This window comes from Chelonoidis abingdonii, chromosome 17 (genome assembly GCF_003597395.2).
Source record: "Chelonoidis abingdonii isolate Lonesome George chromosome 17, CheloAbing_2.0, whole genome shotgun sequence".
Classification (NCBI taxonomy): domain Eukaryota; kingdom Metazoa; phylum Chordata; order Testudines; family Testudinidae; genus Chelonoidis; species Chelonoidis abingdonii.
The window spans coordinates 32,581,177-32,607,848 of record NC_133785.1 but is presented as its reverse complement, the minus strand read 5'-3'; the positions used below and the strand labels follow the sequence as shown (position 1 = coordinate 32,607,848).

The window sequence follows — 26,672 nt, the reverse complement described above, 5'->3', positions numbered from 1 at the left end:
TCTCCGGATTTTGGCTCAGTTCCGGCTTGGTCCCGGGCAGGACAAACCCCCACAGCTACCGCTATGATGGGCGTTTTCTTATAGATGCAATTAGTCCCCCGCAGCGGGAAATAAAGTGTCCAGATTTTTCACACTGGCTCTCTGGTCACGCTACCTTCCAGGACCTGGCCCCATGCAATGACTGGGCAATTGCAGATGCAAGGATGGGGCAGGTAGCAACGAGGATCCCAAGCTACTGATCGCACCCCTGGGTGTATTTCTTCCAGCCGCCTTCCTACAGGCGTGATTACGCTCCCTTTCATTTTTTAAAAAGGGCAAATTTCTAGTACACATGCTTCCGGGGGCGGGGGGGAGAGAGAGAGAGGAAAAAATAAATACTTAAACCCAGTGTATGCTACAGGTACAAAATGCCAAAAGGCAATTTAAAAAAAAAAAAGTTTCTTGCAGCCTGACTGCTGATTTTTGAATGCTTGGAATTAGCTATACAGCTCCAAAGGGCCAGGAAAATTGAGCCATTTGATTATTTTGATCAGGAATACAGAAAGGCCATTTTTTTACCATGGGGGCAATCAGCCTGTATCTATTCACTACAAGAATCATAAAAGCAGGGAAGCTGGGCCTACTCCTTATTTAGAAAGATGTCCATTTTTAGAAAGTGTCAGTTCTAATAATGACAAGTACTATTGGAAGTAATTTACTCAAATAGCTAAAAGTAGTTTTTTTTCTCTCTTTTGGCTACACCTTGTCAAAACTGGTAAAAATTTATTAATTTTTTTCATATAAGTTCTGTATTTAAAAATATTTCAGCCAGCTTTAATTTTAAAGTTTAAAATGGTTGTAAATGCAACCAAATTTTGCAAGACATGTTCATGTCACTGTTTTTGGTGTGTATGGTCAAGTTCTTTCTACTTATACATCTCTAAAAGCTGGGATAAGAGATTTAAGAAGAGAAAGGGAGGTATGTATCACATAAAACAACAAATTTCAGATCCATTTGAGTTAATTGACACACCATAACAGGTACAAAAGGTGTGAGAGAGTAACAGAAACAGCTCTTTTAATTGACAAAGTGATACCATGTAATCTTATGTTTTTCTCTCTCTTTCTCCTGGTCACATATTGTCCTGAATTCCCATTGACATACTGCAGAACAAGTTATCTTTATATTTTTATTAATAAATACCTTGAGAGCATCAATGATAACCAAACATAACTCACCAATCCTGAACATCAGTGGGCTTTTGACTGAACTATTGTGCATAGTAACCGCTAATCTACTTCAAATATAAACATGAAAAATACTTTGTTTTCATGCATAGATGTTCATTTAATTACACTGTCTTTCCATATTTTGTAAACAAAGTTAATTAACCCTCTGCAATACTTAATATCCGTTTAGCAGGTCAATAAAAATGAATATTAAATAAAGGAGGAAACATACAATGCTTATTTTACTCTACTGCCCGCAGGTTTTAATATAAGATTCAGCAAATGTATATGGGTTCTAAAATTTAATTTAAAATCATCATGGTCCTCAAAGGATATTCTTTTGTAGATGTGGGTGTTCAAATGCAAGCAGAGAACAACTCCTTTGACCACCAAAAAATGTCCAAGTGTAGGAAGGAGTGTTGGCATTATTTTAACATCAACACATAAACCGAAAAAAATTATCACTGTACATCAAGTTCTGTACATTAATGAGTATTTATACAAATACCATCCACCAAATATTGGCTTCTAAGGACAGTTCTAAAATAAGAGTGATTCACCTGGGATAATCTAACTTCCAGCAAGGCTAGTACTTAAAAGGGACATTTTAGGTTACTCTGAACATCCACATACAGCACATGTTTTACATGGTGTGCAGAATTCTCTCACTGTATGTGCAGATTAATGAGGCTTAAATTAAGTAGTAAAATGGAGCTTGAACAACATAGTCTGTGGTGTAGTTACATCAGCAACTGCAAGTTCCTGACCATCCACGAGCCCCAACTCTGAAATAGAAAAAAAAAAAAAGTTGTATCAATAGATCTAGGTTTAATTAAAAAATTACAGTTCTACAAAGGCTTAAACAAAACTATCAGAATTCAGCTATATGTAATTCATTAGCTATAACAACCTCAGTGTTAATTCAGCCAAGATGACTAGCAGAAGATATTTGTCAAGAACAAAGAAAAAATACGTTTCACAGCATCCTTTGCTGACTCAAATATTTTTTCTAATGACATCTACCCAAATAATGAGTGTTATCGAAGGAGTTAGTGCTCATCCCCAAAATAAATTTAAGGACATGGCTGACTGTATGAAAAGGAGTTAACCATATTCTACTGCAGGAATTAGTGAGGAGGTGGGTTATAACCCTCTTATAGGTTTATAGTATCAGTGTTTGTGAATTAGAAGAGAATAGAAAATGAAGAGCAGCAGAACAGGAAGAGTGGAGGGAATGCAAGGAGAGGAGGTAACAGAGAAAAATTCTCTACTCCCTCCGTCTTCTGCAATTTGGTTTTTCTTTCCATAGAAGCAGACAGCAAACTGCACTGAAAATCCTGTTCTGTAGTAGGTAATCCCTACAGTTCCTCCTCCAAAAAAATCCCAGTTAGGGGAGAGGAATTGGGAATAATAATCCCAGATACAAATAAATCCATTTGTTTTATGACAATCCAGCAATCTACATATTTGCACATAACTTAAAATGACTTCATCAGATACAAACCTAGTTCTCTAAAATTAGTCACATACTCATTTTATTGAATTTATATGTAATTTAAGATTTGTTGCTTAAAGTGCTCCTATTATTGCAAAATGTGCAATATGTTCTACAGAGGCATTAAACAAAACAGCACTAAAACTGAGTAATCATCTCTCTGATTTATATGTATGTCTTGATATTCTGCGTGACTCAATTAGGCAATACCTTTCAGTGTCTTAGAAAGATTTGGCCTTGTTCGTTCTTCAATTGAAGCTACCGTCTGTAAAATAAAACATGTTTTTAAATTAAACCAAGCCAAACTTAAATGAAAATAAGTTAACTAAGCAAAAACAAACGAGTACTGATTACCTGTAAATAGAGTGTTTTATTCCCCCCATACACAGTTGCTGTGATTGCTGGAGATTTCATTTGCCTGTATGAAAAACATGAAAGTGAAATATGAGAGCTATCAGGATAAAATGCAGTTTGAAAAATCAAATTTTAACATGCTGCAAACTTCAAATTTCTAAAAACTAATCAAAGAAATCAGAATAGTTGAACACATACAATGAAGCATTATTTGTCAAATAATCCAAGACCTCCTGCAGTTTTGCTGATGAAGGGAACTCTATATTTTGAGGGAGTTGGCTGCAGGCGGGACAATTCTCCTACCAAAAAAAAAAAAAAAAAAGTGTAATAATCAAGCTTATACTAAGACTTTTTCAAATATACTTATATCAGTACCAGTAATGATTCAAAATGTATATCTTCGCTACTACAATTATTTGCAAAATTTATAAACACGTGGATATAGCAAAATTAATACTTCTGTGAAGATTAAGTTCCCAATCCAATGCTCTGTGAAGTCAGTGGGAATCTTTTCATCAATTTCAAAGGGCTTTGAATCAGATTGTTAGTCACTAACGTACAACAATACATATAAAAAGGTACAGTCAGTCTGTATTCTGTTTGGTTTAAAGTTTAGGGTTAATCCTGTATGTTACTGAATTAACTATGTTGTCCTAACCTCTTAATGCCAACAGTTGCTGTTGTGTCCTTAAGGCTATGTACTTTGTTCTGTGAATTATGATTCTTGATGTCAGAGGGTTAATATTTCCTTGATCCTGCTTTCCAGGCTCAGCTACTGTTTTCCTCCAGCTATATTACCAAAAGCAATTGCCAGAATTAGGGATTTAGTCACCTGGCTCACCTTTCTAGACAGGGATTGCTACTTTAAACACTGGATGCAGCAACAACGCTAAAGAAATAGCTGGTGGAGAATCCTTCCTGCATATGGAACTTCTTCCCCTAGTCATTGAAAAATTTTAGCCTAACATATATAAATATTTCTTAAATAAGGCATCAGTATTTAGTATTTATTTTATGATGGGCACTGGTAATTTGGTGTGTGACAGGTGGATCCCAGGCCTACTCCAACTATCAAACGCTCCTCTTTTTAATGCAGTTGTTGCCTGGCTGCTTGGCGCCAGCAAAGTAACATCTGGAGACCCAATGGAAAGATTTTTTTCCCCACAGTAACAGCACAGTGCCCAGCGTTGTCTAGTACACTTGCCGTATCCCAGACATCTGATGTACCCTCAGATCAGCAACAACTGACCTTAATTTATTCCCCTGGAAAGCTGAAGTCTAGCTGCTCTCTATGAATCTAGCACATCACTGCCTACGAGGCCAACCCTCCCCCCAAAAATATCCTGTATACTCATCAGGCTACTCCTCCATGGGAAAGAAGTAAGTCAGACATACTGTTACTTCTATTTTTAAATAGAATGTGGGAGATATTTAGATACTACAGTGGTGGGGACCAGACATTGAATTTTCAGTTCAGCAAATAAGTAAGTCACTGCTATTGCAACAGGTGCTATAAAAATCAGGAAACAACCCAGCCAGGCCAAGAGGTTCTTCTGTAATAGGACTAACCTTTCTTTCAGCTTCAAATGTATATGTGTATAATCCATCTACATCATTGAACACCAAGTAGTTATTAAGAGGAATGTATGCACTGCAATGAGAAATGTGTTAGTGTTTATACAAATAAGTTTGCTGAAAATATTTATATTGAAAACAACAAATTACCTTGTTGCTATTTTAAAAACTTCAGTAGCGCATACAGCTGGAAACGAGAAAAAAAACAGTTGCTTTGTTCTCAATCTCAGAATATACACAACCACACAATCAAAATGCCTACAGATTGAAAGGTTTCTCAGAGACTTAGCTGGTAGTACTACACACTAATATGTGGTGGATTGGTACTCATCTGAGAGTCTTGGAGATCTGCACTGTACTTTTTAATCTCTACATTTTTGAGGTGTTAGTGCAACCTCCAAAACTTTTGCTTATTCTCAAGTCACAGAAAGTACTCAGAATTATGCAAGATCATGTGTAGCTGCCATGTAGAGAAAATGGGATAATAAAAGGAAAAGTTAGCTAACTCGAAAACCCCTACGCTACGCACTCTCACCCTCCAGTCTTCAACTGCTACCTCATGAAAAAGCTCACTACCCCTAATGGACGGGCAAAGTGAGGGAAACTTGTACTCAGATGCCTGGGAACCTTCTAATGAAAGCCAAAGATTTTCCTTTCGGCATTACTGTACCTGCAATGACTGCATTTGTAGAAGCTACAGCTGGAATGATCCGCTTAACAACCCCTACAAAGACAAGACATACAGCATTAAGCCTTTTCCAAAAGTTTCCCCATATAAAGGACTGTGTTACCCAAAATTTGTGGTTGTTTTGACTGCAGCACATTATACCCTAAATCACTTTACACACTTTCCTATATTGTGCATTTCTATAGCGCCTATCACTGTAGTATCTAAATGCTGTTGAAGTACCTTGGTATTTTTCTTGGTATTTATTGTTGCCATTTGCAAGAGGTTACTGTCCACACACACTCAACAAAATGTCAACTACTGCTCTTTCTTACCTTGAGTAAGTCTGTATGTAACACCCTTAATATTGAACTGTGATGCTCTTTCTAAAGATTGTTGGTAAATCCATTGTATATGATCAGGGTCATCTCCATCCAAAGGCACACTCTCTACAGGAAAATTAAAGATATACAGACAAGTTTATCTAAATTCATAATGACTCTTCAACATCTACTTTTTTTGTCTACAAAGTCTACATTTGTCTTAATCCACTAGTCTTGGTGAGAATTAGCACAGTTTTGGAGGTGGTGTTGGCAAAACAATTTAGATGTTAAAACTGATTTCCATACATTTTATGAGCACTGATGCATAATTTATAAAATCTGCAAGGTGATGACATTGATGGCCATGACAGGGTGCATACGGGAGTCATGGGCAGGGAACTACATTGTGGGGTGGGGGGAGAATAGAACAGGGAAGGCTGAGGTGAACAGAAAGGGGAAAAAAACCTATGTGGGAAGAGGGATCTGGTCTGGGGAGGATAAGGAATCCATTTACTGGCCTGGAGAGAAATCTCTCAATCCAGTCTATTCTATATGGCCAATTCCCACCAGGGCATTGCCAGGAGACAGTGTATCTTGTTGGGGGGGTAGGGTGGGAGATGTACATCTGGTAGTTACATTAGATTGCTTCTCAATGATGGGCATTGCATGAAGATAAGATTGTCTGATTTTTGTTTGTTCTGTGAATAGCGGCCAGGGGCAGAGTTAGTGTTAACTAACCTTAACTGCACATTTTCATACTCCCTAATATTAATTTTTAAGTAAAACTAACTTTAAATGTACAGTTTTGTTGCTGGAGGGAAAAAAAACCTGCATGTTCTAAAGAGTTGAGACCATATAATATGTTTAAGGGCAATGTTAAGATTAGTAGACCAAATATTAGAACTATTTGTTTTCTTAAATAATTACATGGAATTTGCAAGATTTGCATCTCTCTTCAAAGCCCCTGAAAGTCTCAATACTCCCCCCCCCCCCCCAAGAAGTATGCAAATATCAGCAATCAGAATCAAACATAGCAGCAAAGTTATAGGTCTACACAAGGGAAACAAAAGTTCAGCAAAAATATTTAAGCTTTCAAGGATTTATTATGAATGGTAAATAAGAGCCTGTTTTAAAAATTATGAGATACTTTTGACCGTGATATAGTATTAAACTCATTAAAATAATCTAAATAACCATTCAAAGTCATAAACCACTGTCCCAAACTAAGATTACTATTACTGTAATAAGCAGTGAAAACCATAACAAGCTACCATAACACGAATCAGTACTGTATCAATTATTCAGCATAATAAAAGGGCCTTTCTCAATGGAACCATTCACACAACAGACAAATTCAGGTCTGAAATTATACATCTGTGTATTTCTATATTAGCAATAGACAGTTTCATTACTGGCTTCTAACAATCACGTCTGTTCTTTTTTCTGCTGATGGCAGTTGTGGATTAGTAAAAAAGAGAATAAGCAATGTATGATGAACAAGAGATCAATAACTGTTTATTCAACATGATCAATCTATTGTTTTCTTTCTAATGCAGTTGTAAAATATTTGCTTCAGGCTATAAACTGACACACAGGATTTTAACCCAAGAGTGAAGTTTGGCCAGTGGTTGTTGGTAAGATAAAGTGCAAAATTAAAACAAAAAGTTTAGTGAATCAAAGTATGATTTTACTCCTCTTACTTTGCAGCAAGTGTTATGATTATTTAAAAGTCACATTAGTTCATTGATTAAAAAAATAAAATAAAATGCAGTGTACTGATTACCTCCAAAAGGATGTTCCTTGGGCCACTGCAATATCCTGACATATTCAATACAATGCTCCGGCAGCCTGGGCATAGATGCAATAGTACACATGGGAAAATTGATCTGATGAGGAAACATCATAAAATGATTTAACATATATTCTGTGAGAGAGAGGAGATGAAGGAGAATGGAGAAGTGGCAGAAATGGAATACACAGGGGAAAAAAAAATCTATGATTTTAGTTACCTGAGGTGGATAAAGTTCAAGTGTGCATTCAATACAAGCTGTCATTCCAGGAATAATCACACGAGCATTTCCTTTAAAACCTTCCGTTCCTCCATCTATCAAAGGTATGATGGAACTTGGATCTAACATGCCATCTTCATAGTTTAAAAATGACATCTGTTAAAATTACAAGTTTGTACAAGTTGCATAAAAAATTATACCAGATCCAAAAAGTTCCTTTGAAATCATCTATTACTTAAAGATATAACACAACGTGGCATGCTAAGAAATATTCAGTATTGTAATTTATAATAATCTATACATCCTCCCCTCTTTCATATTTGCTATTAGATATATAAGACTTAAATCTCAAATTCATTTCTCTTAGTATGTTGTTCCTACAGTCAAGCAGAACAGCAATGTTGTTCAACCTGCAGAAATTAAAAAAAAAAATACACCCACCATTATGTCTGACCAAAATACAAACTAGCCTGTTATTTATGCTTAGACATAAATATGTCATATGTACTGTATACTGTACAGACATCAAGGGAATATACAGACCAAGATTCCTTGTAAGTCCCATCAACTGTATTATGCCTAAATATTTAGCACTTTACATCTGCAAGGCGCAATAAAACATTAGCCAGCCCACCCTCTCAAAACATATGCGGAGGTAGGTACATAACTTATCACCCTATCGTACAGATGAGGACACCATCATAGAAAGCCTACATATGGTAGGTGACTGAGCCATTTTAAGATTAAACGTAACAGCTAAGCATTTCTAGTATTGTTTGTTTCTGAGAGAGTTCAGTGTTTGTTCACAATTCAATCTGATTTGATTAAGTAGGTATAGGATGCCCACACACTGAATTCTCTCCATTACTGTCAGGATCCATAGAATCACAGGCCTTTTTAAGCAAGTGCTGTTTAATAAAGATGGCTATAACTAAGGACACAAACAGGCTTTCACCTACAACAGTTCCAGTTTTGTCGCCTTTGTTTACAAGGAACCACACACTGCTTAGAAGTCTATATTGCAGACATCTAGAAGAATACACTGCAAATTCACATAATGCAATTTTATCAGTTGACTAGTTATTGCTCAGCTCCCTATTTTCCAACTCCTCACAGGCCAAACATCCCTCAACAGTACAATGTCCAGCATCTATTCAAGGATCCTGCTGAAGCTGTGAAGTACATGCAAGGATCACATATGTACACGTGGTATCCTCTCAGATGACATGGACATTTTCAGAAGTGGTATTCGTAATGCTGTATTACAATCTGCTGCTGGAAAAATCACTTTCAGACATTTGAGCAAGAACCCATGGCTTTCTCAGGATGTTGCATCCATATTCATGCCTAGCTCAGATGGCTGCCATCTTTTATTGACCGAGAAATATTTTTGGACCATGACATGTCCAATCACTTGTGAAACAGGGTTGTGCAAGAAACCAACGATGAAGAACAATGGCTAGAACACCTCTAATAAAGGAGACTTGTGTGTGTGAGTGTCTCTCTCTCAGGAGATCATACCAACACACAAGTTCCAATCCACTCACAGAGAAATCCATTTTCCTTGTGGAAGCTGGCAACTGCGGGCAACCATTGCTCACTGGGACACGTGGGATTTGGAAAGTCCACAAAAGGGGGCCTGTGTGCTGGAGGTGTGTATCACAGAAGATAAGTTTTAATGGGGAATGTGATCAACATAAATGTCCCCAAAATAATTTCTTAAGACAGCTTTCTCTGACTGCATTAGAGCTACAGATGGCACCATTCTGTACCCACTCAAGCAACGTAAGAGGATACTGACTGAAAAAAGCTACTGTCCTCATGGTAACACAAGCCCTGGTGGATCATACAAACATACTGTTCAGCATTAGGCTGGCCTGACAAAGTATGATTGTGCTAATTTTGAAGTATTCTAGACTGCTCTGGAATGTACAAAAATCCAATCTTTTTGTCCTACACCACAGACCATAATCGTGGCTAGCTTATGAAAGCTTACCATGATTACTACATAGTGACAGGTGTTACTTCAACTACTTGGTTCAGCAAAGCCAGAACGGCTGCAGCCTTAAGACACGATGGAAACACCTTCTGAAGAGAAATTACACTGCTACTGATTACGTCATCTGCTCACTTATTTTGCATTTATGAAAGCAAAAGGGAAATGTTCACTAGTGAGTGGATAGAGCAGGCAGATGCAGATTTGGCATTTCACCAGCCAGACCCAGATGCTTTGGTTAAGGATATCATATACGCTGCCAGTAAGCAACATGCTAATATTAGGGATGCCCTCTGCGAGTATTTTGCAAATGAAGCAAATGGGAATGACAATGCTGATAGTTATAATCACAGTCAATTTACTTCTTACACTAGTAACAGTTATTCAATGCTTTTTGATGGTGAGCTTTATAGGGGATAACACTCCACTAAATCACTTGTACGTGAAACAAAATCATCTCACACAATATGTATTTTAAAACAAGTTTTATTCAACTATAAAAACTGAACAAGTGCAAGGAAAAAGACAACAATCATGTGTTTGCACAGTGTCAAAGGTCAGACATCACAATAACAAATACGGGTGGGAAGAAGGAAGTGGGCAGGTAATAGACCTACAGATAGTGATTCTGGAGATTGGCTGAGGTCTAGGCTGTCACAGCTGTCCTGCTGGAAGAAAAGCCAGGAAGTGAGAAACTGAGAGTAGGCATTCCAGGGCAAGGGGAACACCCATGAAAGCATCACTGCTAGAAGGGCATCTGCTGGAACAAGCCTGGTGATAGACACAGTCAGGCTGAGAATGTTAAGCATTCATTTTTTAAAAAGGCTCTCCCTATTCCGCATCATCTGCTACATTGCCATGGAATATTACTCTATCTCCAGCCAGTTTATTTCCTTTTCATGTTCCATATAGTTTTGCCGTCTCTGATCCTTCTCCTACACTGTCAGATTTCTACACTCTAAGCTGTTCTCAATAAACAGCTAAATTTGTCAAGTTCACTTCTTCTGTCATCTCCTCTTCTTGGGCTCCAGCAATCAGGCTCCCTCTAACTCAGGGAAGCTATCAATCCTTGATCTCTTCTTATGAAGGTTGTTGAGCTGATCTTAACATTACACTCCTTCGTTCTTGCTAATGTATGCTGTCTCCTCCCCCTTCTAATAGCAACTTTTGAAAAAGAAATGAAAAGCAGCAGGGTTAACAGGGATATTTAATTTCTCTTAATCTGTCTCACTTGCAGCTGCCCACCACTAATAGGGAGAACTAAAATTTGAAATAAGCGTCCTTTCTGCAAGAATAGAGGTAACTTTTGCCACTTTTGTGAGAATAAGGGGTGTTCAGTTTAGCATAAGGTCTTACACACATTTACTGTTAAATACGCTGGTGAACACTGTGGTTCTGTAGATTCTGAAATCAAAGGCCCTAGGTTACCTTAATACAATTTGTATTTGTTTTTCAAGTTATCAGTGCCGAGACCCTGGTTTAGGGAGGAGTCATGAAAGGCTAGTTTGCTAACAACCTCATTGCTGAGCTACAGGAGTGAACAACCAAGCATTTCACTACTCTAACACCCAGAGATTGGAAAAAAAAACTGTAGCTAAGATAAACTATTATCAGCACTAGTTACATGATCTGGTCCTATTGAACAGAGATTCGACTGATCCACTCAGGTCACTGATGTCTATTAGCTACAAAGTACAGTAAGTGGATTTGGCTTTAATACCATCAATGGGTATTTGAAACTTTTACATTTTAATATCTTTTTCATGCTGCGTTAGTGCTATTATATGGGGCACAGTACTCAGTGGGAAGCATGGGGTCACTGGAATTTCTATGCTTAAAGGTGGCCAATCTGACAACATAAGATGGAGTTGTTGTAGCCATGTTGGTCCCAGGATATTAGAGAGACTAGGCAGGTAAGGTAATATCTTATTAAACCAAATTCTTGGTCCAATAAAAGATATTACTTCAACCAACTTGTTTCTCTACCAGCAGAAAGAAAGGCAGGCTCTGGCTATGAGAATGATGGTGGGGGAGGGGACTGTGAAGGGCAGCATGGCCCATCACATTTTGAGGAGAAGAAGGGAAGAAAAATATCAATCGTTTGGCCAAACAGCACTCATAGGAGGGGCTCAATACTCTGCTCACTTGCTCCCCATGGCTGTGGAAAGAGTTAAGACTTCCAGCCCTAATGGCCGCAGCATCCGTCTGCACAACAGCAATGAATCACTAACATATGGACCTCATTTCTCTCAATTCAAGCATACAGTTAAGTTATAAATAAACACCACACCTTACCTGGAGAGTCTGCTCCTTTCTCTATTCCAACACTGTTAGCTGGGATCTACAACAGCAGATCCATAAAGTCCAGGTTCATGACCTGCCAGTCCAATTTCTGCTTATCAATTCACTTCTCCTGCCCCACCAGGATGCCTCTTTGTTGTTCAATGGCATGGGAGGCTCAGTGAATGCCTTGGCCCAAGACTATGTTTTAACATGCTGTAGATGGGGAAAGGTTTGCCTTCCTTCCATAGACATTCGTGTGTTGTTCTGGATCCAAATGAACCACACTTTCACGCTCTTAATTTTATCCCAGTACTGCTTTGCATTATGCCTTATTCCAAGCTTGACCAGATGCCGTGACATGTGGCATAAACAAAAGTGCCCTGGAATGAGAATCAGCTCAGAATGGATCCCCTCACCACTCCAAATATTGAGAACAGCCCTAACACATTTGGCTCAGTCACACAATCATAGGAAACTGGTGCTGAAGGAATTTCCAAACCAAATGCAGAAGCTAGCACAAGAACATAGTGATTGCACAGAAGTGAATGATTACAAAATTCATGTTTTGTTATGGCAGGTGAATGCAGAACATTATATACAAGTATAAAACTTCATGTAGGATTGCCATGGTACGCACTGAGCATGGGACACAAATGCCAAGGAGTCCTTGTCTAGAGAGATCACTGAAGGATGAGCAAGAGCACTGTGGAATTGCATTGGGAGGACTGATTAACTAGTGCAGGTGTAAACATCTCAGGTTTACACATGCAATGAAATGGTGCTGTTAAAGGCTCATATAATGCACTGGAGATGGTGCTATTAGCCTCATACTGGGATAGCTTGCTAAATTCTAAGGGGTGTGGCTGCAGACACACTGTTATACATTTGCCAAGTGCCATAATTTGTTCTGAGGTCTGGAGAGGTTAAGTGAGTTATCAAAATGTTACACAGCAAGTCAGTGGTAGAGGCAGGACTGAAATTTAGGAAACCTTGGTTCCCAGTCCCATGCTCAAGTCCACTAGACCTTGCTGCCTCCTGTCAGAGTATTATCTTAACTCAAAAGAGTCCCATATTAACAATTAGCTTTTTGGGACCAAATCCTGCTTGCTGTACACAACTGTGATAAGTCATGTTTACAAAGAGCAGGAAGTGCCCTTAGTGTATTATTTTTACCTGGTACCACTAAAATGGCATTGGAAAAAATCACAGTTGTGTCACTCGTACTATTAAGGGCATAGTCTCCAAAGTAAAGTGTCAGAAGCTTTTGCTGTTGTTTTTTTAAAGAATTTAAGAAGAAGATCCAAAGTAATACAATATAAATATAAAAAACTCACAGGAGCAAGAAAATAGTGACATCTCTATCTTTAATTCATCCTGAGTCAATGAATAAACACCAACAGGAAGGAATAAAGTGGTGAGTAGTAACGGAAAAACAGTTTAACCTGAACTCCCTTATTTATATCAGTTTAAAATTAGATCCTGCTTTTATCTGTTTTGAAGTGAATGTAATACTCACTAAAAGTGTTGGACTGACAGCCTGGAAGACAGAACTCTGTTTATTCACAGAACACATTAGCACAGGCAGCAGCAAGGCAAACTTCTCCATGCTGCATGTCACTGTATCTCAACTCTGGCCTAGAGGGACCAGCTCTAGGTGTGAAAAAAGAGTTAAGTCTCCATGCTCATTTAACCCTTGGCCTTTCAGAATGCAAAAAACAGGGCCAAACTAGTGCCAATTATACTGGTGGATTTTTGTCCAGCAGGAACTGGAACTCATTACATATAAGCCACTCAAGAAAAAAAGGATGAGCTGGCATCAGTGGCATTAAAATCCATTTATAGTTTACATGGAAACTGACATTTTTCACAAAATGTAATTGAGTGGTATACATTTCATCACGATTCACAAGGAGTTAGAGGTTTAACATCATCAAAATGAAAATATACTCAAATATGAATTATAATGCAAAATGTATGTCTTTACCATTATCTTAACCAGTTTCACAATTCTATCTTAATACCCTTTGTTCCATACTACCTCTATTTTGCATAAAGCTGTTTAAATTTAGCTACCTATACTCAAATGATGATGATTAACTTTAGAAAGATTAAAATAAAGTCTTTACCAGCATGCCATTTATCCATCTTCTTGCAATTATAGAGTCCAGACCACATACAATGATATGAAATTCTAGAAGAAAAAAATTTATTTAAAATTTCAGTGTGTTTTCCTTTAAATAATCAATACATTTTATTCACACAAAAGGAATGAAGTTAACTTAGCTGTGCTATGTAGTTTATAAGAAAGTTTCACTTTAACAGTTCTGGCTTTAAGTGAATAGTATTTTCTGCTCACTCGAAACAAACAATAAAAAGTGAACACCTCTACTGACTTAACCAAAAAATGGCAACAACTACAGTGCTTTCCCAACTTACGCCGATAGAAAGTTTCATCCATATCCTGAATTTTTTTAAAATGTCTGAATGTATATGCAGTAAAGGAATTATAGTATGGTAATTAGTACTTTTATAGTATTATAACCAAATATAGGTTAACAAGCACAAAATCAGTAAATCAAAGACCTAATGATCTATCATTATCACTTTATATCAGACATGGGCAAACTACGGCCCGCGGGCCAACTACTCACCCCATAGCTCCCAGCCGGGGAACCTAATCCCTGGCCCCTCCCCTGCAGCCACGCCTCCGTGCAGACCACACTCTGGTCTGCCTCTCCTGCTGGCAGCATGGGGAGCGCAGCTGGCTCTGGCCGGGTGTCGCAGCAGCGAGCTCCTGCTGCTGGTAAGGGGGCAGGGAGCAGGAGGTCCTGGGGGGCAATCAGGGAGGAGGGGGTGTTTGGATGGGGTGGAGGTTCTGGGAGGGCAGTCAAGGGATGGGGAACAGGGAGGGTTGGGAGTGAGAGTCCCGGGGGGGCCTGTCAGGGGTAGGGATGTGGATAGGGGTCGGGAGGGAAGTCAGGGGACAGGGAGCGGGGGGGATGGATAAGGGGGTGAGATCCGGGGGGAAGTTAGAGGTGCAGGGTCCAGTGGGAGGGGTCAGGGAACGAGGAGCAGACAGCGGTTGGATAGGGGGTGGGAGTCCTGGGGGGACTGCCAGGTGGCAGGGGTGTGGAAAGGGGTCAGGGTAGTCAGANGGTCAGGATACAAGGAGCGGGGGGGCGGGTGGAGGTTCTGAGGAGTACAGTCACGGGACGGGAAGTGGGAGGGGCAGGGGCCAGGCTGTTTGGGGAGGCACAGCCTTCCCTATCGGGCCCTCCATACAGTTGTGCAATCCCGATGTGACCCTCAGGCCAAAAAGTTTGCCCACCCCTGCTTTATACAGTGCCCAATTAATATTTATATTAAAGTAGTGATCAGAAGCCTCACAATTCCTGGAAATTTTTGGACTGAAGTTAGGACCATAAAATCATCGGCTATGAAGAAAACAATAGTAGCCCCTCTGGAGAGTGCTGTCTAGTCTCTTCACCCTCATATTTCTCTGAAGGTGATGATGAGCATGATCTGAGCTTAAGTGCATAGGAGAGCTGTGAAAGAAAGGGAACCTGGAGCAGACCTCAGATACCACTGAGGTTGAATTGGGAGTCCTAGCACAGTAAGGGATACATGAAAAAGGGAGCAGGGGAGAATTCCCTGGTGAAAACCAAAGAAGAAAGATAAAAAGAGGAGGAGACAAGAGTCTGTACAAGACAAATCAGACCGGTGAATAAAACTGTGGCACACAGGGACAGGCTGGACAGAGATGACAACACTTTAGGTCCATGAGTCAATGCTGGTGCAATGCTGGTCATGGTGCCAAGAGCAGCCGTAGTCTACAAAGGTCCACAACACAGAAAAGACTCAACTACCTTAACTTGAATAATAAACATATTTGAGAAAACATTAAGCTTTCCAAAAAGGGGGCCGGTGGGAGTAACAATGGATTCTGCCAAGTTTCAGCTTGCTGCCTATTTAGATCAGAAGAAAGTGAGTGGTGGGTAGAGGTGTGTCCCTTTACACACCCTGACCAGAATGCACAAGGATATAGTTAGGTGCTGGTGTAACAACACATATGGCTATCTATCTGTAACTGGTGGGCCCAGGAGGTTCCATGCTGATATAGCTCCTTTTACATTTTTCAAACATATTTCATTCTAGCTGAAGAATAGGTTTGTATGTATCACAGATTCTTAGATAATGTTTTCATCCCTCAGCCACGAGGCCGAGAAGGGATGAAAAAACACCAATACATACACCAAAAACTACTTCTGTGCCCATGCACACTTCTGTTGTTCTAAAAGATAATGCCACAGTGGGAAAGAACCTAAGCCATCAGTCCAATTAGTAAGCTACTTTTTAAACAAATGAAAAGAAATGAAGTTAGATTCTTTAAAATTAAATAGCCTGACCACCTACAGCAATCTTAAAAACACGATTAACTTCAATGGCTACTACTTCTCTAAAAGGATACGGTACAACAGCACAATTAGGAATTCGGTTGTTTAGAAATTCTGCTGCAACCTCTGCTTTAGGTCGTCCAACATCTTTGGGTCTGCAAAAAAAAAAAAAGGGGGGGGGGGCTTTTAAAATTCTTATTCTAATAGCAAATCATTAACCTTTGAGAATTCACGTCTTACAAATGATTTACACATGATGAAATATTACTGTAGGAGAATCTAACAACAGATACCATTACAGTGTATTTCTGTCATTTGTTAAATGGCTTTTACTTATAAGCTTCAGATATGAGACTAAACACATTTAAAGATCTTCGTAACAGCTGCTGATACAAAATATTGGAAAACTGGTATATATTTTATTTTATTAGGAAGGAAAGTGTTACTTGTGAAGCTGATACTTTAACATGGATAAATTCTTCTATAGTATTACTTATTCCATTACCTTAGGCATCAGTGAATTAATTGATACTTATGTATTACCTGTTAACAGCTTTATTCTGTTTAATTAAAAAAGAAAAGTACCATACTTGTACCCAGTAGGAAACTCCTTTCTGTATGCTGTTTAACAATACATAATTTGATTTCTACTCTCAATTCGTCATATGCAACTCCCACCAAGAGCAACTGAGGACAGAACTAACAAAATTTATTCCCCCCCATAACTGGAGGGGTCTTAATGGGCCACTTCACCTTGAATGGTCCTTTGAAGCGTTCACTACCTATGCTAAACAATCTTGTTCCACCTTGTATTTAGCTATGGCAGTCTGAGTACATTTCCCTGCCCTGAAGAAGACATCTGAGTAAGCTTTGAAAGCTTGTCTCTCTCTCTCTAGAACTGACAAAACACATTAGGATGGCTTTTCTAAATATCTCAGAACCAAGATCTAACTTAAATTTGTTTCATTTAATTTGCTCTAGACATTGATCAAGACTACAACAATATTTCAACCAGAACTTTGTTCAGCAAACTGTACAATTAACTTGAGAAGCTCACTGCAAGTCTCTAGGCACTATATGCATTAACATTTTCTATATTTTCTACCATGCCAGCTATGGCCATAATTGATTAGATTTATTTTATTTTTTAATCTTGGAAAGCCACCAGATTTCCTCATAGAAATTAGAGATGGAAGACTTCCCCAGCTAGGTGCTCCAGTCTCTCTCTCCACCAATTCAAGACTGTTTTCTACAGGACACGTTCTAGTAATTTACTTGTCTGTAAAGAGGATGTTGGGATTTTCTTGAGGGCACACTTCCAAACAATAACTTTTATACTTCTTAAATATTATTCAAAATGTATCTAAGCCTGCAATAAGGTATTTAAGAAAGCATTCAAAATTGTCAATTGGCAAGATTAAGATGCTTGCTATAGAGCCTAATATTTACAATAATTATAATCTTGCATATATTAATCAACATCTTTTAAGAGATGAGGGACTCTAATCTCCACTCAATGTCTTGCATCTTTTGTAGCCATTGAAACCTGTGAAAATTGAGTTCAACCTGGTTGTAAAACACTACCAAATCAGAACAGTAAGAATTTTAGATTCACTTTGCATAGGTGCAACACACTACAAAAAGTGCAAGGCAGTACAGAATCAGGTTCCTGGCTTAGCTAAGAAAGAGCATTCCCTTGATATGAAAAGTTAGTTAGCAATGTTGATGACATATTACTGGCCTAATCAGACACACAATCTAATACATATGCCTTTTGCTTAGAAATCTAAGAATATTTAAATGATGAAAATATCACTTACCGAAACAAAAATTGCCTATTCAGATTAGAAACATCTATAGTATCCATGTCAATAACATGGATTTGTCTAAAACCAGACAATGCCTGTGGAAATAAAGTAAGGCTTGTAAGAGGAAGTGAGATATTTATAGCTCATCAGTAAAACATTCCAAGTACTAAAGGGTTCATAAAAAGCCAGCATCTGAAGGAATCTATAAATGTGTTCAACTCCATACACAGATTGGCAAATGGACATAAACAACATGGAAGCTGTTGACTTTTTTCCCTGCAATAAATATTCTAGCGTTAGAGCAGGGGTCAGCAACCTTTCAGCAGTGCTGTGCCGAGTCTTCATTTATTCACTCAGATTTAAGGCTTGGCGTGCCGGTCATACATTGTAACATTTTTACAAGGTCTCTTTCTATAAGTCTATAATATATAATGAAATTATTGTTGTATGTAAAGTAAATAAGGTTTTTCGAATGTTCAAGAAGCTTAATTTAAAATTAAATTTTAAAATGCAGAGCCCTCCTCCCCTGGACCGGTGGCCAGGACCCGGGCAGTGTAAGCGCCACTAAAAATCAGCTCACGTGTTGCCTTTGACACATGTGCCATAGGTTGCCTAACCCTGTGTTAGACTAACAAAAAAAGTGCAAGATGTCACAGATATAGCCTTAGTACTACAGAATACACTGGCTATGTCTACACTAGCACTTTTGTCAGTCTGGGGTGAAAAAACATACCCCTGACCAACACAAGTTTTACTGACAGAAGCACCAACATAGCTACTGCCACTCAAGTTTAATGACGCTGACAGGAGAGCTGTCTCCCATTGGCATAGAGCAGCTACATGGGAGACCGCTGCAGCTGTGCTGCTATAAGATACAACTGTGCCGCTATAAGGTCTCTAGTGTAGACATAGCCTAATACTTCATGTTTTAGGGACAGTTCACTTTAAAATTGGTTTAGCACAAGTACTATGAGAAAGTATCTGAAATATTAAGTGTTGTAACGCTTATGTGATAAGTCACAGGACATTATAATGCATATTACATGTATTTTATGTAAGTAATAAATTTGAATGTAAGTGCAGTCATTTTCTGGTTAAAATACCAGTTTTTGTAATAAGTATTTGGAAAAATTGGGTTAAATACATTAGAAATGGTCAAAAAACATTTTGAATTTAGAACACTATTAAGATGAAGGAGACAGTCACACTTAGTTAGTGTTGTTTTGTTTTAGCCCATCTGACTGCAGTACAAGGAAGATGGTAATATGCTGATTTACAGTGTGAATGGTACCTGCACAACCACAGCGGACAGATTTTTTTAAATAAGGTCAGACTTTGAAAAAGAGTAAACTCTGCAAAACTATCAATCTACTTATCCCTCACCTACATGGTTCTAAAATGTTCAGGCAGAAAATTAAAAGTATTTACAATTTCAATGGCGTTAACAACCAATTCTGAGTTAAGATAAATGCAGATGGGGGCTTTCCATGTCTGTGCTCAAATCACAGCTGACAATAACCATGAAGAACTTATAGTCAATACTGAAGTACAACCAGCAGTGCAAAATAACCTCATTATTTGACACAACTCAGCAGGCTTAATCTCTCTGCCCAATTGTCGCTAGGCCAGCCCATCCTCAGTAATGACAAATGGTATTAAAGCACAAGAATGTCTACGTAATTATTGTGGGGCTGATCCAACAGTTTAATGATAGTGCCCTGACACTACCATGCAGATGACCTGTCTGAACTGCAGTAAAAAGAATTGAAATGCTATGGAGAAAAGCACACTGCCTCAGAGGAAGAAAATGCCTTGTGTTATTGAACAGTGATCCTCCTGCCATAGTTTTGGGTTCCAAGAAGATTTCAGTTCGGTCCCATAAACAAGCAAGGATACTGGCTGCAACATGGCCTCTCAAAAATGAGCAACTATCAAGCAGAATAGGTAAAATCTGAAGAATCTGACAAAGAACCTTGTCCTCCAATTTCTTATAGGAATAATATTCAATATTTTCACACATATGAAACATTTATTATTTGATATCCAAAAATGAACACCATATTATATGTTTTAACTCTAATAATGCTGTATTCAAAGCAGTAATTAAACAGAAATCAAAATCTATTTTTTTAAAGTAAAAGCATGTGTTCTTAGGCAGCAGTAGCAAGTGAGAATTTAACATTAGATATCTGAGTGCTGCATGTTCATCTTGTTTCACTGGATGATACTCAGTTGTCATTTTAAGTTCATCCAAAAGTCTAAAGAAAATTAAGTTAGATTTTAAATTGAATCATCATCAGTATTTATTTAACAAACTTAAACTGCGTTTTATATCAACTATTCCACTTGCTACAGTGAATTTGATTTGAGATTAACTTGAAACTATAGCTCCTCTTCTGATTCGTGAAAGAGGCTTTTCAAAGCAAAGAAACTGGCAGAACAACACGTAAGCTACCATCTTGCAAACACTTACACAAGAATGATATGACAGAGAACAAAAACAATCGAAGTGAATTAATAATCTCTTGAGGAAAGGAGTAGGATCCCAAGAAAAAGATGAAAATCAGAGTAATTACCAGATTTTTCAGAAGTTCACATCCTAATCCTCCTGCTCCAATAACTAGAACTTTACATGTGTTTAACAAAAAGTCGAGAGGCTGTAAAGAATGAAAAAGGATATTATTATGTTGAACAGGAGAAAACTAAGATTTCCCCATTGCATCACAGAACGTATGATTAACTTACCACTTCTAAGCACCTAATAAACTTTTATTTGATCTTAGACTGCTGATGCCTGCTGATTTAAATATTTCCTTAATTTTTCCTATTTTATTTTGCTTGTGAAATAAGCAACTTGCCCAGCATCTTCCCTTTCACACACAAAATAATTTATTTCAAGATATTACGATGCCTTTCTCCCACTGAAAAGGTTTGCTATCACACAATGCAAAATGAAAGTAAACCCAGAGACAAAAAATATTGCTGGCCTAAAAGGTAGTGAAATACTTGCAGCACTGGATAATTGCTCTCTGTGGACTATTCCACCAGATATTTATCTTGAACTGGAAACTGAGGGAACAGTACACTAAAGCTAAAAAGGAATAAAACAAATATTCTGGATAACAAACAATAAATAAATAAATGAAATGCACTGAAAAAAGGAGAGAGAAAAACCAAAATAAACGAAAAACAAAAAGCCACTTAAGTTTTTGTTTTGTTTTTAACATAAAGCCAGAGTGCATTTAAAATATAGATGACAAAAGCATAAGCTAAGAATCCAGAATAAAAATAGAAAGTAGGAAAAGGAAGAAAGAAGGTAAGAATTTTTATAAAGTGAAAAATCAATGTAGGAAAATAATGAGAAATTATCAGGTGAAAAGGAACTAGGAAACTGTTCATAAAGAAAAAAGTAGGAGGGATACAGAGAGGAGGGAACAAAAAGTAGTGGGCAAAAAGCAAAATAAATCAAAGGATTCGCTTATTTTGCTATTTACTTTTTAATTTTTTTGTAATTGCCAAGGCTACCTTATACATATCAGAATTGATATGAGTGTGACATAGCAACAGTTCAAATAGTTATCCCATCTTCAAATATTATGGATTTTTGCTCATTCCCATTAAAAACATCCTCTCTTCCCAATACAGTAGAACCTCAGGAATTCCAAATACCAGAGTTATGAACTGACCAGAACCATACATCTCATTTGGAACTGGATGTACACAATCAGGCAGCAGCAGAGACGACAAAAACAAACAACAAAAAAAGCCTAAATATGTACAGTACTGTGTTAAACGTAAACTGCTAAAAAATAAAGGGAAACTAAAAAAAAGATTTCACAAGGTAATTCAACTGTTTCTGTGCCTGTTTCGTTTAAATTAAGATTGCTAAAAGCAGCCTTCTTCTTCTGAATTTTAAAGTTTCAAAACTGTATTAAGTCAATGTTCAGTTGTAAATTTTTGAAAGAATCCTAACATTTTGTTCAGAATTACAAACATTTCAGAGTTATGAACAACCTTCATTTCCGGGGTGTTCATAACTCTGAGGTTCTACTGTACTGTGACTACTTATGTTTACCTTAATTCCTTGTTTATCTGGGAGATAATTCCTTACTGCACCCAAAATTATTTAAAACCAGTAGAAAGTTACCATTTTCCAGTTGGAATTTCAGGAAATAGTCCACTTGCACTGTACAAGTTATGTACATATTACTATGAAAGCTTGTAGCTCACAACGAAGTGTAAAAATATAAAAGTTTATTTACAACACTGTACTTTATTCTAAAATCATATGATTCAATTGATTCACTTTAAACACACACATGCATTTTTAGTTTTCTTGCATTGCTGGATGGTACACCAATAAATGTGTTCACATTAGTTTGCAACACAACACTACAAATATTTGTATTTAAAATAAATGTTTCTCACTTGAGTGCTTGGCTCGAAATCAGGGTGTGTGAATGGTCCAGATCGCTCGAGGAACTTCTTTACATGGTTCCAGCGACCTTCCCAGTCTCCAGTGTCCCCACACCCACCATCAACAGCCATTCTGCACAGAACATAGTAAATTCAGCTGCAAAAATCAGTAAAGAAAATGCCATGCCTCTACAGCTTGTTTTCCATCAGTTGTGCTAAAAGAAAACCAAACTATGGTCTAATCCTGAACACATGTTCACATCTGTTAACTTTACTCCAGTTCTGGTTAAGCACGTGTAAACGTTTGCAGGACTGTGGCAGCTGGAGAGTATTTTCAAAACAGAGTAACTACACATCAAAGTCAAAGGCAAATAGACACTTGAAAATAATCTGGCTAATTACCTACAATCAGCTAAAGGTGACCTGGAAAGAAAAAGTGAGTGCACTCTTTTGTTGTGTGTTTGTTTCTGATGTACAAAGAATGCCTGAAGGAGTTTTTTTCTCAGCTCTTTTCCTTAGAAATATCCGGAATGTCAATACCTGTATTCCTTTTCTTTGTCGGACTTCTTAGATAAATCAGATAGGCATATGAGAGGTTCTCAGCACTTAGCAGGGGTGGAGTGTTAATAGTTTTCCTTCCATGCATTTTAAACAGGCATTAACAAAAATGCCAACTGTCAGAATAAAAGTAATTTCTTCTCAAATAATGAGGTGCTACTTTCATTGCACCTATCTGACAGTTAAGCATAGGTATTCCAGGGCAGACAATCTGAAATTCCAATATAAGTATTTTTAAAATTATTTGTATTGTTAATTTTCTTTTAAGCTTTAAGGAATTCTTTTACATCATAAAGCAAAAAGAGGCCATAACCCATTTTTCCTCCCTTTGCAGGTCACTTTTAGTAGTTCATAATTAAATTAATTTTAATTTTACATCTCAAAATGTCTTGTTGGAATACTTCAGAACCAGCATACTCACTTCAATATTGCTTTTAATTTAAGATCACTTGTCTCTTTTAAATTAATCTATACACGGAACAAATAAATCTTTCGCTGAAAGAACACATCTCCTATTTAAAAATTTAGTTCAACTCAGCCTCTATCATTCCTGGTCAGTGTTAGCAAAAGCTGCATAAATTAAAAAAAACAACCCTAAAACTGGATTTGTTTGAATATTTCACAAGCTGTCAATATTTTGACTATTTTTAGACAGTGGGCTAAAATCATTCCTGGGGGTAACTATCTAATTCTATGAAGTTATACCAGCAGCCAAGAGTCCTGTGGCACCTTATAGACTAACAGACGTATTGGAGCATGAGCTTTCATGGGTGAATACCCACTTCGTCGCATGCACATAGTGGAATTTCCACTACATGCATCCGACAAAATTCCTCTACATGCATCCGATGGAAGTGGGTATTCACCCACAAAAGCTCATGCTCCAATATGTCTGTTAGTCTATAAGGTGACACAGGACTCTTTGCTGCTTTTACAGATCCAGACTAACACGGCTACCCCTCTGATACTTGAAGTTATACCAGTTACTAATTTATGAAGAGCTTAATGATAAATACTACAGCACAAAAATCTCTTTTGTAATTGAAACTTGCTTCACTTTCTTCTGCAATATGTACAATTCACGCTCCCCTCTCTGACTCTTGGATCTACGGACCCTCCTGTTGTACATTGGTTCTTAGCGTGCATGGCTACTAAAGAAATGCAAATCTCATAGATGTTTTTAACTCGTTTTATTTGCACCACAAACATTAATCTGTATCCTATGTAGTGTAATTTTAAAGTTCTGCTGGAAATAAGTGTAGCACTGTGCTTGGTGGCGTTAAGAACTGATTTTCTGTGCTGTTTACATAGAGCCTAAATGTATCCATTATCCAACTGTACTTTTTGGAGGGATTGGAGGTGGGGAGATGACTACATTTTTCTTAATTTACAGTTAACTGTATTCAGTAAGATTTGGTTTCGAAGTGAGATTTTTTTGTTCATTTTTAAAGTCTTAATTTTTACAGCACTATAGCATTAGTCAGTCTCTGTATAATTAAATTTTTGTTAAGGATCTTACACTATATTTCAATGAACTGTTTCAATTTCTCATTTTTAATTTTCAATGTCATTTTAATTGTCACTGTATCACAGTCCTTATGGTGGTGTCCCAGGTCCCACACTCTTTCCTTCTCCCTCCCAGTTCCCAAAGCTCTATGCTTCTGAGGGACCCTGTCATCAGCATGCATCCAATATGCCCAAGAACCTCTGTGACCCCATCCCAAACATACACATGCAATGCCTGTGAGCCTACCTCTCAGGCTAAGTAGCTAGGTCTGTTTTGTGATCTTTACGGAGAGAGTTGCAAGCAGAGGAAAGCATACAGTTTGAGGGTCCCCACGTGTTACATCTTGGCGAGTGAGGGAAGGTGCATAGAGTCTGGGGCTTTAATAAGCAAAGGCAGCTCTTCTGTAGCCTGGATCTTTAATTCTCAGCAGCCAAAACAGCCACCACTTCAGGCCTCTGCCCAGCAGCACAGCATCTCCCAGCACAGCCAAGCCATACTCATGCCCAGCTTCCAGCACCCCAAGCACCAGCCCCCTCTCCACAGGAGAGTCCTCTTCTCCAATCCATTACCCAAGCCCCTTAACACCCAGGAGCCCTCGCTAAGCCATCCCATAGCTCCACCTCCTGCCAGCCTGCTTCGCACTGCCCCACCCCACAGCTCCAGTTCCCCCAACCCCACACCAGCCCATCCCATAGAAGCTAACTTGTGGCTGCAGCCGCCGCAACCCTAGTTCACTACACCGGGCCCAGCAGGATCCCAAAGCCCCAGTATCCAGATCCTGACCCCCTCCGATAACCCACCTGCCAGCAGCTGCCCCACACTAACCCCCCTGCCCCCAGGCACCGCACCCGCCAGTTCCACCCTACGTGACCTCGCACTAACTCCCCCCCGCCACACACACACACACAGCAACTTCCTCTGGCCCCGCCGCTCCAGCCTCGCACTAACCGCCCGCCAGCCTATCGCCCCGGGCGGCCCCGCATTACCCCCCGGGCGGGCCTGACGCTAACCCAGCAGCCCGGCCCTGCGCTACGCTCCCCCGCGAGGCCCCGTCACCGCACTAGGCCCCGCAGCCCGGCCCCACACTAACCCATCCGCCAGCAGCTCCTCTATCCTCCTTCTTTTCTTCTCCCTAAAAGAGAGAGAATAAAAGAAGGGTCAGTCTCGCGCTACCGAGCCCGGGGAGAGGGAGCCCGGGGCCCACCGAGCCCCGAGGGGAGGGAGAACCACACACACAGCTACTTACGGCTCCTCGCCATCCGCCATATTTCCCTCTGCTTCCCACAATGCCCCGCTGCCAAACCGCCGCGGCCCTACGGGCCGAGCCGGCCTACGGCACCGCCGCGCCTCTATGGGCGCAGTTCAGCTAGAGCGCCAAGAAGGGGGAAGGCCATAGAGAGCAGCAGGGAGGGTAGAGCGCCTCACCCGGCGTGCTCCGGAGAGGCTGCGTGATGGAGGAAGAGAGTGCGCATGACACGTGGTCCCAAGCAGGACGAGTGTAGAAGTAATCTCCATAGCAATAACGTAGGGAATGGACCCTCCCCCTGTAAGGGACTCCACAACCTTAATCTGCCCCATAGAACTCATCCCTCTAGCAACAGTGCAGGGTATAGTCCCCTATAGGTCACCACAGAGCCAGCATCCAGGGCCAGAGTCCCAGCACATCTCACTTTATTGCCAAACTGTAGGGCATAGGCCCCGCCAAAACATCCCTCTGCAGAGTTCACTCCATAATACCAGGTGTAAGTCCTATAGAATTCCCCTTCACACATAGGTAGGTCTCTGATTTCCTAATGCCACTATTTATGTCCATAATGCATAGAAGGCCCTGTCACTCAGCCTTACACCCATTGGGCAGCATATAAGAGTATAACTCACTCCTACAGTCATAACAATGGAGAGCATAGGCTGATGAAAGCTGGAGCTTCCTCTGAAATTCATATGTGACTTTTCTATACAGCCTTGAGAGATCACCACCAAACTCTGAGAGATTCACCCTCCTGAGTCCCAACAGGACTGAACAATCTGTGTTCACTGCACTTTGAACTACAGTCTCACAGAGCAAGAGACCAGATTTC

At 39.1% G+C, this 26,672-nt stretch overlaps 1 protein-coding gene across 3 annotated transcripts; it reads right to left on the bottom strand.

Moving 5' to 3' along the window:
• Positions 1 to 1,155: 1,155 nt before the first annotated feature.
• On the bottom strand, positions 1,156 to 25,936 carry UBA3 (ubiquitin like modifier activating enzyme 3). Of its 3 annotated transcripts, XM_032772852.2 has the most exons (18): positions 25,841 to 25,936; positions 25,685 to 25,726; positions 22,542 to 22,662; positions 20,690 to 20,770; positions 18,126 to 18,208; positions 16,380 to 16,460; positions 14,348 to 14,391; positions 14,038 to 14,102; positions 7,633 to 7,788; positions 7,407 to 7,509; positions 5,636 to 5,749; positions 5,304 to 5,357; positions 4,784 to 4,820; positions 4,628 to 4,709; positions 3,257 to 3,357; positions 3,059 to 3,122; positions 2,915 to 2,969; positions 1,156 to 1,994 (listed from the first exon to the last, which is right to left on the bottom strand). In XM_032772852.2, exons 1-18 carry the CDS (start codon positions 25,858 to 25,860, stop codon positions 1,906 to 1,908), a joined length of 1,392 nt encoding a protein of 463 aa, XP_032628743.1. In that variant the 5' UTR covers positions 25,861 to 25,936; the 3' UTR covers positions 1,156 to 1,905. The 3 variants fall into 3 exon arrangements, with proteins under 3 accessions (XP_032628743.1, XP_032628744.1, XP_032628745.1); XM_032772853.2 differs by lacking the exon at positions 25,685 to 25,726 and having other exon boundaries at positions 25,841 to 25,931; XM_032772854.2 differs by lacking the exon at positions 25,841 to 25,936 and having other exon boundaries at positions 22,542 to 22,686.
• Positions 25,937 to 26,672: the final 736 nt, after the last annotated feature.